Genomic DNA, 14221 nt, shown 5'->3' on the forward strand with positions numbered 1-14221 from the left:
TGAGCAGGGGTCATTTGATCAACCCATAACTCTCACAATGGAACGTGTTGTCCCCCCAAACCTTAAATAACCTCAAAGAGGTTCCTCCACAATGGTGGTATTTCCAAATTTCCAACATTCCCTATCTCAGTTACTGGCATTACTTTTTTTATTAATCACGCAGACTTTTTTTTTTTAATGTACTTTTCTCCTCTAATTAGGTGCTAAGTTGCCAATCCATGTCCATGAAGTCTCTTGCATCTGACCCCTCCTTCAGATTCCCATGGCCTTGGAAAAAATTCCCATCCCGTTTCACCTGAATGAGGGCAGCCACTTCTCCCTTAGATGGATGCCTCTCCTTTCCCTGTTTACCCATCTTACCATCAAAAATTATCCTTAAAAACACACCAAAACTTTGATTAGCTCATTCCTGATGTGAAGCCTTCAGCAGCTCTCCACGAACTGCAGAGCAAAACCCCAATTCCTCACCCATCTGTTCAGTCTAATTTCTCATCTATGACTATGCTGTGACTGTGACTATGCTATCTCATGCCCCCTACAACAGTCAGCACCAGTAGGCTGGCTTCGCTTGCCTACATTTCCTTATCCAGTCCTGCCTTTGTGCTCTGGCTCATGTTGTGATCTCTTCCTTCAATACTTTTCCCAACCTCCCTTCAAAATGTTATCTGTCATTCAAGGCCCAGTTCATAATGTAACTCCTTCCATAAAATCTTCCCTGATTTTATGTATTGGAAGTGACCCCAGCGTTCTCTGTACTGTCATATATGTTTTTGTTATATGTTTACCATCATGTTTATCGTATTCTTCTTAGTATTATTCATGTGGATGCCGTAACTACTATACTAAATAATTCATTACTCAGAGATGCTTGCCTCATCTTGTGCCCTGATCAAGGGTCAGAACCTTGCATCTATCAGGTGATGGATAAGAGTTCTGTTCCAAAAGCTCACTCAGCACGCACTCACCCAGGCCTCCAAACTCCATGTATGCTATGCAGAAGGCCTCGGCTGTGCTTTCTTTCAGGGGCTGCTCTTGGCTGTTGGTTATGACGGTGCTGCACTTCTCTAAGATCCTCTCAGGAGTCCCTTTCATCACCATAAGGGAGCGTTTGTCATCAGGGTCATCTATCTTATAGATGGAGAGCTGGGAGGAGAGAAATAATTGAGCCTGTTACACACAACATGTTATCTACTATTGATTCCATCTTCATTACTAGGGTCATGAACTGTACAAGACTTTTAATTACTAACATGACAGGAAGATGAAAAATATCCTTTACTCTTGTTGGGCTACTTGTCCTTGAAATGTAAAGAAGGAAGAGGAATAGTAACATCCCCAGGCATGTTCTATACTCTTTGTCTTGTGGCCAAGCAATATTTGGAGATCTAGACTTGGCCCCAGGCCAGAGGCACCTTGAGTTTGAAACCAAACTAAGTGGAGCGTGTCTTTCAAACAGAAAGTGATTGCTTTAGAGAATGCCACAAAGTCCAGATAAGGCTGTCAGTCACGAAATCTTAGGCTTTGATTGAGATCTCCTGGGGTGCTAGTGAGAGAGGTGGGGGCTCTGACCCTCTACATCTCACCTCTTGTCTCTACCTTTCTGTTGTGAGCTTCACTCTCTGAGCTAGAACTACTCTGAGCTCATGCAGGTATGAGGTCAACAGGAATTCCCTGTGTCCTTCATCTTAGAATTAATCCAGCTTTGCTGCCTTGATTTCAGAGAAAATGGTGGGATTGTAAGGAGATAGACATTCTCATGCATGATCTTTCTGGAGAACAGTAAAGGAATAGACATCACAATTTTAACACAAATACTATTTGACCTACCAATTCTACTTCTAGATTTATCCTTGACCTAATAAGTTAATCAAAAATTGTAAAAAAAAAATATATATATATAATAATATAAAGGCTACTCTTACATGGAAAAAAAAAAAAAAAAACATTGCCACGGAGTCAATTCCGACTCATAGCGACCCTATAGGACAGTAGAACTTCCCCATAGGGTTTCCAAGGAACAGCTGTTGGATTCGAACTGCTGATCTTTTGGTTAGCAGTGGCATGCTTAATCACTGTGCCACTAGGGCTTCAACCCTTACATAGACTTTATTATGTACTAGGTACTTTTCTGAGCACTCAAACGAATTTTCTGGAAGCTGGACTGTTTGGGTCTATCAGTTGACTCTAAATCAGTAGATCTTGGACTGTTGAATATCAAAGATAAGTAAAATAAAAACATAAAAAATATTAGAGGGCCAACAAAGTGTTGCAAGCTTTTTTATGAATAAGTAAATACACAAAAAAATAAAATATTTGCCATCTTATCATTGCCATCATTTTCTAAAAGATAGTACATTTTAAAATGTAAAAAAGTAGGAATAATAACTATAGATAATTTTATAGTGTGTACTGTGTGCTAGGTTCTGTTCTAAGTGCTTCACACACTACTCATTTAATAGTCATAACAACCCTAAGGCAGTGGGTACTATTCTTCTGTCTCCTTTTGCAAATGAGGAAACTGAGGCACAGAGGTACTGAACTTGGATTTGAACCCAGGCTATCAGGATCTACAGTTGCTGGCCTTAATCATGAATGATATGAAGGACAAGTTTTTAAATTAAATGAATTCATCCTTACATAAACCTTATCATATTGTTCTAATTTTCCAAAGACTACTGAAAGTACTTGCATGGACTAGTCTCAGTTTGGGGAATGTTACTAAGATCAATAAGATATGGACTCACCATTTTTCCTTCAGTTGAATGGTACACCAAAGGACTTATAATGGTCTCTACAGCTCTTTGCTTAGGATGGAGTTTTTCTCTTTTGTGATGTCTTTGTATGGCTTTAGTAGCATCTAAAGAGTTTCTCTGATCTCTTCAGGAGGAGCCCACACAGGGGCCCTCTCTCCTTTTTAGTCTCAATTCTATGGTCCACCTTCTCCTCTAAATTGCTGTACATGAAAAATTACAGATTTCATCATGGAACCTGCTTTCTTTCTGATTTCTCATAGACTAGGAATGTCATTACGCTGGTAAAATAGAGGTTGCTTGTGATTCTGAATCTTGGAAGATAATCTAACAGTCTTCAGGAGCATGGACTACTTGGGTTTGAACCATGGCTCTGTCCCTTACTAGCTATGTGATATATCCTGTACTTCCATTTCCTCATCTGCAGCAGGGCAGAAAATAGTCCCTACCCCACAGAGTTGTGAGAACTGAATGATTTATGCATGGACAATGCTTAGTACATGTGATGGTTAAGGTTGTGTGTCAACTTGCCTGGGCCATGATCCTCAGTGATTTGATGGTGTGATCACTTCCATGATAAGATTTGATATTTTGTAATCACTTCCATGATAGAATCTGCTGTGAGTAGCTGATTAATTGAGTGTGTCACCTGCATTGAACATAAGTAGATATTCTGGCAAGGCCTGGGGTTTTTGCTCGTTCTGGATCTTGCAGCTGGCTCCTGTTCATCTAATCTCTAGATCTTGGGAGCTGAGATAGCAGCATTCCTGAAGTCTTGCCTGCCAATTTTGGGGATCTGTAGATCTTAATAGCCTGTGAGCAAGAGCCCTGCGTGCTGGCCTGCTGATCTTGGGTTTGCCAGCCCCTGTGGCTATGTGCATCAGGAGAAGCCTGACCCACGGACTCAGGACGTTCCAGCTTCTACAACCTCTACAACGAGCCATTTCCTTGATGTAAACCTCTCTCTCTATATATATTTATATGCTTTACTGATTTTGCTTCTCTAGAGAACCCAGCCTAAGACTGTAGGGTCACTATGAGTCTGAATCGACTTGATGGCAGCAGGTTTTTTTTTTTTTTTTTGGTAGAGAACCCAGGCTAAGATAGCACATAATAGTTATTAGCTATTGCTATGTTCGAATTGCTACTTATTCTATTTTCACTTTTGTTTTGAACGAGAGACTTCCTGGCTTACTTGTTACTTACTTATTTAGCTAAATGTGATTCTTCACTGGTTCAATACCCACGAAGAAAAGGGCCCTGGTGGCACAACAATTAAGCTAGCCAAAAGGTTGGTGATTTGAACCCACCCAGCAGCTGCATGGAAAAAATACCTGACAATCTTCTCTGGTAAATATTATAGTCTAGAAAACTCTATGGGGTAGTTCTACTCTGTCACATGGGGTCACTTTCAGTTGAAATCAACTAGACAGCACCTAACAGCAACAAAAAAAAAACACAAAGATGTTTACAACAGTTCTTTTCCAACCCGAAATTCCATCCAAATGAAGATGGATGGATAATCATCAGAAATTTCATGAAAGCATGGTTATTCTATTTACATGCCTTACTGTTATGCCGAGCCCAAGTCATGATGCCCTACTGTCAGCTTTGGACTATATGGGAAATCCCACCTCAGCAGTATCTTAGGCTATAGTTATTCCTCCTGTTCAGAAGAGGAAGATGGGGATGGTTGTTGGCCACCACTGGATTGAAGGAAGACCACTAGACAAGGTAGGCTATGTTCTTCCTGCACAGTGGGTAGAAAGGAGGTCCCTATCAACTGCTCGCAGGACGGATCGGAAAGTAATGTGATGTTTTAAGGGCCTGTTTCTTTCTTTGTAAATTAGGATTAATATAAGGAAGAGAGAAGAAGAATTGACACCTTTGAATTGCGGTTTTGGTGAAGAATATTGAATATACCATGGACTGCCAAAAGAACAAACAAATCTGTCTTAGAAGTACAACCAGAATGCTCCTTAGAAGCAAGGATGGTGAGACTGTGTCTTACATGTTTTGGACATGTTGTCAGGAGGGATCAGTCCCTGGAAAAGGACATCATGCTTGGCACAGTACAGGGTCAGCGGAAAAGAAGAAGACCCTCAATGAGATGGATTGGCAAAGTGGCTGCAATAATGGACTCAAACATAGCAACAATTGCAATTGCAAGGATGGCACCTAACAACAACAACAACAACAACAAAAACTATCATAAATGAATTAAAATTTATGCAAATATGGAAAGAGAAAGTATAAAAATTAAGTCTAAAAATTTAAAGAACTGCTTTAAATCGATGAAATAAGTATAAACACTTCATTACAGTAAAAGGCAATGTGCATGAGGGCAATTAATGGTAGAAATAAAAATTGAAAACTAACAAATGAGAAAAAGTACAATTAGGAATCAAATTGATGCAATTTAAGATGAGATGAAATTTTTAAATCTATGAAATTGGTGAATATAAAATAAAAACCAACTATATTATTCAGTGCTGATGTGGGTGTATTGAGTAGGTATGCTCATCATGCATTGCTGGTAGGAGTGCATGTTAGCAAAAATTTCTGGTAAGTGATTTGGAAATGTGAATCAGGATTCTTTACAAAATTTATACCAACTGCACTATATTTAAAATTAAAAACAAATTAAGTAATAATAACTAAGTCAATGAAGTTATATCCATATTATAGAATATTATGCAGCCAGTGAAAATCATGTTTTGAAAATACATTTAGTTGTCATAAGAAGATGTTCAATAATAATCCTTAGTGGAAAAAGCAGCCTACGAGCTTTATATAAAATTCCAAGTTTTAAACAAACGAAATATATGCATAGAGTAGAAAAAAGAGTAAAAATATAACAAAATGATACAAATGATTAGCCCTGAGTGCTAAAATTATGGAAGACATAATTTTCTTAAATTTCCAACTTTTCTACAATAAAAAAGAAACAGTTGTCATAAAGCTAACTCTACTCAGGCAGACCCCATGTGTGTCAAAGTAGAACTGTGCTGCATAGGGTTTTTCAGTGGCTGAGTGGACTTGAACCTCTGGCCTTAGGTTAGCAGGCAAGTAAGCCATTTGCACCACCCAGGTATGCCTTTCTGTAATAAGCATGCATTAATTTTTTTTTAGCATGCATTAATTTTACTATCAGGAAAAATCTTTATAAAATCCGAAAGAATACAGAGACACTTTTACTATATTGTTGTGTTGTTAGACGCCATTGAGTCAGTGCTGACTCGTAGCAACCCTGCATACAACAGAATGAAACACTGCCTAGTGCTGCACCATCTTCGAAATCATTGCTGTGTTTGAGCTCATTGCTGTAGCCACTGTGTCATTCCATCTCATTGAAGGTCTTCCTCTTTTCACTAACCCTCTACTTTACCAAGCATGCTGTCCTTATGCAAGGACTGGTCCCTCCTGATAACACGTCCAAAGCGCTTGAGATGAAATCTCACCATCCTTGCTTTCAAGCAGCACTCTGACTATACTTCTTCCAAGACAGACTTGTTCGTTCTTCTGGCAATCCATGTTATATTCAATATTCTTTGCCAACACCATAATTTAAAGGCATCACTTCTTCGGTTTTCCTTATTCACTGTCCAGCTTTCACATGAATATGAGGCAACTGAAAATATCATGGCTTGGGTCAGTCGCACCTTAGTCCTCAAAGTGACATCTTTGCTTTTTGACACTTTAAAGAGGTTTTTTTGCAGCAGATTTGCCCAGTGCAATACATTGTTTGATTCTTGATTGCTGTTTCCACGGGAGGATTGTGGATTCAAATTTAAAATAGAGTTTTAAGGATTTGGAAGTCAAAATGAAATGAAAACATATTAGATTACATGGTCCCAATTGTCCAGGTAAAAAGAGGTAAAAATTTGGTGTGTTCTGTGAACTTTAGTGCTGTATTATTACTTGTATTATTAATATTAGGAAAATTATGCAAGGATGGAAGAAGAATTCCCTGGCTAATAAATTTGGATTAACAAAGTTAAAATACTTTCTTTGCTTTTCTTAAAATCTGCTAAATGTGTGTCTGAAATGTTATCCTCTGTTGCAAAGTAATAGTCACATGCTCTAGATTCCAAATTGCAGGCATCAGAAGGGACATTCTGTTTTGTAAATCCAGATGCCTAATTTATATTTTAGTCTAAATAGAAGCACATCATCAGAGGGCCTGTGGGAAGACCAGGTTCTTCATTAAGAGCTTAGAATCTGTTGAAGCTCTTAGTTAAATGTTTGATCCAGTTTCTAGAATTCTATGCTATTAAGCAGAGGGGAGTCAAATTTAGTATGTAAGTGTTAAGGGCAAATGTTAGCATCACCATCTCAACCATCATCATATCATATCCTGGTCCTTGGCGAAGATCTGATTTTCTGTAGTGTTTTGATGAATAATTTAGCTGTGAAAGATATCCCTCAAGTCACTTAAAGTGTTGACCCATTGGATTGGGTTGTTTCGTTTTGTCCATTAAACTTGTGGAGGCCTGCTCAGTACATGGATTTCTTCTTTAGCTCACTTGATGCCAAACTTTTCTTTTAACCACAGGCCAATATCTTCATGGCTTTTTACAACTGTTCTGGTTTCAGTAGAAAAGGTGGCTGAGCCAAGTCAGCCTACAGCTAACGACCTAATAACCCTGCTGGGTGATTTAAGTGCAAGTTTAAACAGAGAGAGGCTAGTAACTGGACTCTGATTCTTCTAAAAGATGTTTTTACCCACCTTGATGCTGGCAGAGATATTATGGTCCAGGTTTTGAAGAATCAGTAAGCATGGGGTACGGATGATAATTTCCACCTTCAAGAGTTTATGAACCTAATAGATTCCCCACAGCCTAACCTATGCACTCCAAATTTCTTTTGACCTCACACCATTATCAGTAAAATATTTTTATGCACATGTACCTAATGTATGTACATTAGTTTTTTAATTACTTATATACATAACAGCGTGGCTGCTGACCAAAAGGGTGGCAGTTTGAGCCCACCAGCTGCTCCTTGGAAACTCTATGGGGCAGTTTTACTCTGTCCTCTAGGGTTGCTATGAGTTGGAATTGACTCAATGGCAATGGGCTATAGTACTAATATATGAGGTAATAACATACAAAAGTTAAAAATAAATATAAAGTAAGTTTTAAATTTCAATAGTGTTAATAAAGATATTTTCATGTATTTATTAGCTAATAGGTCAAGGCAATATTTAGGGTGCGTTTCATCATTAAGGATTGTGTATATAAAACCACGTTTCAAATAGCCATCTTGGATAATTTACTTTTGGGCGGGAAAGGCTGACTTCTCAGATAATCTCATTAGAATGATCATTGCTTTTACTTTATTATGTGACTTACAAAAAGCTTGCACTAGAAGTAGATTTTCCAGCTCAACTATTTTCAATTGGCATTCATCAATTATATCTGTTTAAAAATATTTTATTAATTTTGTTGCCATTGTTGTTGAGAATATACACAGCAAAACATAGAACAATTCAACAGTTTCTACAGGTACTATACTGATTACACTCTTTGAGTCGTGCAACCATTCTCACCCTCTTTTTCTGAGTTGTTCCTCTCCCATTAATATAAATTCACTGTCCCCTAAGGTTGCTATTTAATCTTTCGAGTTGCTGTTGTCAATTTGATCCCAAACAGATAATTCTTAAAGGAGCACAATGCTCAAGGCAAATTTTTTTTTTATTAGATTTTTATGAGTCTATGCTAAACTTGGGTCACTATGAGTCAGAATTGACTCGATGGCAATGGGTATGCTAAACTTTGGGAATCTATGGGTGGTGCAAATGGTTAAATGCTCCACTATTAGCAGAAAGGCTGGTAGTTTCAACCCACTCAGGGGTGCCTCAGAAGACAGGCCCGGCAATCTGTAAGTCAGCCACCTTCAAGGCCTCAGGAACTAGTCCGTAAGTTGTTTGTGGGACAGGATTCTTTGTACCTTCCTCAGTTCCTAGGAGATCATCTTAAAAAAACCTTGTAATTGTTACAATGAATTTTTTTATTGAATAAATAGGCATACCATTACATTCTGATGGTGAACAATCTGAGGCTGGTTTACTCTAAGGGCATAGGTACCCAAACTGGATGGGCATGAAGGGTGGGACCCTCCATGAGGTTGAGAACCAAGGGCAGCCTCAGAGAAGCATGACGGCAGTGGGCTTCTGGTGGGGGAGGAGACTGCAAGGGAAAGGGAAAAGAAGGGCAAACGTCCAAAAACTCTAAAGGGAGGAAGGCTAGATTATGGAAGATGTTCATTCTCTGAAAAGTCAGGAACACATTGTTAAAGAGTGGTTTTTAATTGTTTTGTTTTGAGAATGTATACACTAAGCTAGTGAGCACAAGGAGCAAGCACTGATGGAAAGTTACACCAGAATAAGTCTCTCTTTTTCCTTGATTGAGTTGAAGGACCAGGAACGTATGTACACAGTGTCCCATTACACACAGGTAGAAATTGATAGTGAAATGTGGACAATGATAGTCTTAAGTGAACTTAAAGCTGTTATTATTGGCACTGAGTTTTGGTTGGGATTATTGCTTTTGATCTGTAGTGAGTGTGATAGAAGGAAGTCTATTCTGCTCATTCACCTTGAGAATGTGAGTGCAACAGAACAGAGGATGAGGCAGAACCCAGGGACTCGAGTTGTGCAAAGGCCTGTAGATTTCTTGGGAGGAACAATAATTGTTAGTTTGGTGCAGGTAGATGGTGTTTAAAAAAAAAAATTTTTTTTTTAATATTTTTGTTTTTTTTAGGAACACAAAATTGAGGAGATAAGGGCTGAACCATGCTCTACGTTGTGAAGAGACAAGAGAAAGTAGAGCCTTACAAAAACTAATTGCCATACAGTTGATTCCAACTGATAGAGGCCCTATAAGACAGAGTAGAACTGCCTTGTAGGGTTTCCAAGGCTGTGATCTTTATGAAAGCACATGCCACATCTTTCTTCTGTAGAGCGGCAGGTGGGTTCAAACTGCTGACATTTTGCTTAGCAGCTGAGTGCTTAATCACTGTGCCACCAGAGCTCCTTTAGAACCTCACCATCTTGGGGCAGAGAGGCGTGGGGACAGTTGCAGTAGAGTCGACTCTGAGTCAGAGTCAATTAGCCACCAAGGGCCCGCTGACTGTTCAAATCTCGCAGGAATTCCAGGCTGCGTATGAATCCACATTAAACACCAGAGCATACAATGAGGTTTCCTTTCAGTTGGAGTATGACATTGATGTCCTTTGAGTTGTTGGGCTGCCTTCCCCACTGTAGGGGTAATAGGTTGTACTCAGGGTTGATATTCAAAATATATAAAAGCACAGAATGTGTGCCCAATTAATCTAGAACGATGTGAGCCAGCAGGCTATACAGTCAGTACCACTGAACATCTGCCCTGAGCACATCAATGCTTCCTCACCCCCTACCCAGTTCCATGGGGACCAGAGGCTCACTAGATAATCTACGGACTTAAAACTGAGCATTTTTCTGCATTTTGCCACATGCTCTAACAACCTATTTAGTTCCAAACTACTAAGTGGTGACTGTAAGAGTTAATAAAAGATGCTTTTAAAATAATTTTCTGGTTCAGTCATAGGTAGAGTCCCCGTCAATAAACAATGCACAGAGATGTGTCTCCCAGAGCCTCCACTTGGACACACCTGCACCCACCTCCAGGCACATGTAAGTATAAACCACAGAGACATTTGTCCAACCTCCCTCCTCCTTCTCCCCACTACCAGGCCTCTTTCAGCACCTCACCTCTAGATGACAGTCACATATAACTTCCCTGTTCCTCCCCACTTCAGGGGTCAGGAGATGAAACATTTGCATACTGTTCAAGAATAATTATTTACCAGTGTTATTTTTCCTTTTTTAGTTCTCACCCACTTAAATCCACACCAGAAAATGATCTTTAGCGGGTGGCTCTATTCTCAAGTTTTTATAAAAAATAGCTTCAAACCCAAGTCAGCCTATCTAGATATATGAGTTGATCCAGACTGTGATGCAATGCCCCCTGTAGGGGAGGATATTGCGTACAGTCACTGGGCTTTTCAGCCTTTACATCAGTCTAATAAATGCTTAATTATGTTTTGTTGAGGGAACAGAATAGAACCAGTGGGTTTTCCCATAGATGCTGCAGTGCCTTCCTGGTGTTCCTGTCTTAGGCTTTCCCTAAGCAGTAACAAAAAAAAGAATCCATTGCCATTCAGTTGATTTCAATTCATGGTGACCCCATGTGTTACAGAGTAAAACTGTGTTCTATATGACTTCTTTGGCTGTAAGCTTTTGCCAGGACTTTCTTCCACAGTGCCATGGGGTAGGCTCAAATGCCAACCTTTAGGTTAGCCCCACTCAGACTCCTTGTGCTTAAGTAATACACTTGCCATGGAGCTGATTCTGACTCATGGTGACCCTGTAGAAGAGGGTAGAACTGCCCCATAGGGTTTCCAAGGCAGTAAATCTTTATAGAAGCAGGCTGCCACATCTTTCTCCCCAGAGCATCTGGTGGGTTTGAACCACTGACCTTTAGTTTAGCAGCCTAGCATTTAACCATTGTACCATCAGGACTCCTTAAGTAATAGCAATCTCCTATTTTCAGGATCTTTCTTCCAAGACTCCACATTTCACCTCAAGCCCCTTTCAGCTCAACCCTCCAGAATGGTGCAGAGCACGGGTGTACAAGGGAAACGCCCACTCTGGCTGTGTGTTCCTTAGATAGAAATGCTGAGATACTATGCCTGTACTGCTCATTGCAACCAAATCCTCTAGCCTACAGTGAGATGAGAGAGAGTCTCAAGTACTTTTCTGGATCTCTACACGTTATTGTATACAAATTCCTCCTAGCCCTAAGTGATTCTGATGCAAACATTGAGATTGTATCTGCCATGCTCTCCGGAAAGGCAGTAATAGAAGAGTAGTTAGAAGCGCAAGCTCAAATCGAGGCTCCCCCACTTGCACATATGATACTTCCACAGCTGTAGAATTCTTCTCACTCAGAGGAATGCCCTCAGCACAGTGTTGGGTAGATACTAAGCAGGGAATTGTTGTAGCTACTATTTTGTCTTTTATAGAATAAAACCCGTTGCTGTCAAGTCAATTCCGACTCATAGCAACCATACAGGACAGAGTAGAACTGCCCTGCAGGGTTTCCAAGGAGCATCTAGTTGATTCGAACTGCCGACATTTTGGTTAGCAGCCGTAGCCCTTAACTATGCCACCAGGGCTTCCTTATAGAAAAAACACCTCTATTAAAAAAATTAAACATACTTAAAGATGTGATGCAAAAGAGACATTATTAACAAAATGTACATCTCAAAATTTATGTGCCAAAATGGCAGCAATTACTTTATATGAAAGTGATCTTATCAATTTGTGAAATGAATTCAGAAAGAAATGCTTTCTTTTACTGAAATCCTTGTGATATAAATGGAAAGGCATTTATGCACAGTTGTTTAAATATGATTAAGGAACCCTACAAATGCCATTTGGGGGAAGAGGATGATTACTTATTCTCTTTTTTTTTTTTTTTAACTTTAGGGCAAAAGCTAGAAGTGCTTTGAAATGCCAAAAAATTGATGCATTTTAATTGTGGTGTTGGCAAAGAATATTGAATATACCATGGACTTCCAGAAGAATGAACACATAGGTCTTTGAAGAAGTACAGCCAGAATAGTCCTTAGAAGCAAGGATGGGGAGACTTCCTCTCACATGCTTTGGACATGTAATCAGAAAAGACCCGTCCCTGGAGAAGGACATTATGCTTGGTAAAGTAGAGGGTCAGCAAAAAAGAAGAAGACCTTCAACAAGATGGATTGACATAGTGGCTGAAATAATGGACTCAAACATAGCAAGAATTGTGAGGATGGTGCAGGGCCAAGCAGTGTTTCGTTCTGTTGTACATAAGGTCACTATGAATCAGAACTGACTTAATAGCACCTACGGCACCTAACAACAAAAACAAATCCAATCACTCAATCTGATCAGGACTTAACTTACTCAGGAATTTATGGTGAGGAATTCCATCATCCTTCACTAGGGGCATGAACATTTGCTCTGAGGATCATTCAAGTTCGGGTGGGACAAAAGCCATCATTCATTTACTCAACCTATTGCTCACTCATTGATTTCCAGGTTCCTAGGATGGGACTCCAGCTGAGGACCAATTCCAGGGGTAAGTCATCTTGGAATGTATGTAGTCAGGCCAGGCAGTGGCCCAGAGATTGGAAGAAACCAATGAGCCTTTGGGCTGCCTTCCCAGGTGTGTGGGCATCCCCTCCCCAAAAGGGACGAGGAGAGGACAGTGCTTCATTTGTTGGGTGTGGCCCCATGCGGAGCCAGGGAAATGGGAGAGGATCTCTTCAGGTCCTGGCCCTTGGAATTTGAGGATGACTGAGGACAACCCCCTGACCCATATGGCTGGGTGAGCAGTGTTGCTGGGGACACCTATGGTGAATAATGAGGGATATGTAGGTTTCTCTGGGGTGCAGCAGCTCAGGGACATAGATTCCAGGGCGCTGGGCCAGGTGCTTCACCAGACAAGGATAACATTAGAGATGAGGAGACCCAAACCTAGATACACCTGGAACTGGCAACCTCCTCACAACTGAGTCGGGGTCTCTGTGGACCTCCATGGTTACCCAGCACTTACTTAATCCTGTCAAAATGCATCTGGACTCAGAGCCTTCCATAGGAAAGGCGCTCTGAGGTGAGTGAGGTTGGGTCACCCTTGGTAGGGGGACAAGATAGTGTGAGGGTAAAAGAAACGGCATCTCCATCAGAGCTGAGGCCTGACGTGTCTCTCTGCTCAGGGCCTGAACCATCTTGCTCAGCCCTGTCCCCAGCTCCTCTGTGGTTAATCTGTCCAGGGGTGTTGAGGTGAGGGGAAGGGAAAGCAGATTCTGAGCAGCAGGCCCAGTTTACCTCCTGGCTGGCAATCACAGCCATGCCTGATGCTGTCCAGCAGGATCTCTGCCCTCCAGTTAGGGTGGAAGAGGGCCTTCTTGTAGGCTGAAGTAAGGAGAGGCCCAGACTTAATGCCAGAGCCAGGGAGTGGCAACAGTGGAGAGGTGGTATCCACAGCTCTGGTGAGTTCCAAAATGCTGGGAGCAGCAGTCAGAGACCAGGTCCTTCTGCTTGGGCTAGGCTCAAAGGAGCAGTCTAGGCGTCCTAGCCTGAAGATGTCCACCTGTGGTAGGCAACAGACATCCCTGGTTGTGCTGAGGGCACAGCAAGCCCAGACGAGGAGGTGGGAGGGAGGTCTAGAACAGGGTCACACTCCTTGCTGCCATCATCACTGGCCATTGAGGCAGAGGGCCTAGGGTCCAGTCTAGGCTCATTATGAAAGCCTGGACAAACAGCTCTCCTTTCTAGGTTGCCTTCTGTAAAATGAAAGGCTGGGTGCCAAGTTTCCTAAGCCTTTGACTACTCTGATGAGTTGACTTGTGACTTGAGAGGCAGTTTTGGGCTGCAAGTCTAG

At 40.9% G+C, this 14221-nt stretch overlaps 1 protein-coding gene across 1 annotated transcript in view; it reads right to left on the reverse strand.

Moving 5' to 3' along the window:
- LOC126066246 (potassium-transporting ATPase alpha chain 2-like) overlaps positions 1-13689 on the reverse strand; it is a 29522-nt gene extending 15833 nt beyond the window's left edge. Inside the window, 3 exon segments of the mRNA XM_049867105.1 lie at positions 951-1143; positions 8840-8941; positions 13666-13689. Of these exon segments, the coding sequence (XP_049723062.1) occupies positions 951-1143; positions 8840-8941; positions 13666-13689 (319 nt within the window).
- Positions 13690-14221: the final 532 nt, after the last annotated feature.

This window comes from Elephas maximus, chromosome 23 (genome assembly GCF_024166365.1).
Source record: "Elephas maximus indicus isolate mEleMax1 chromosome 23, mEleMax1 primary haplotype, whole genome shotgun sequence".
NCBI classification, from domain to species: domain Eukaryota; kingdom Metazoa; phylum Chordata; class Mammalia; order Proboscidea; family Elephantidae; genus Elephas; species Elephas maximus.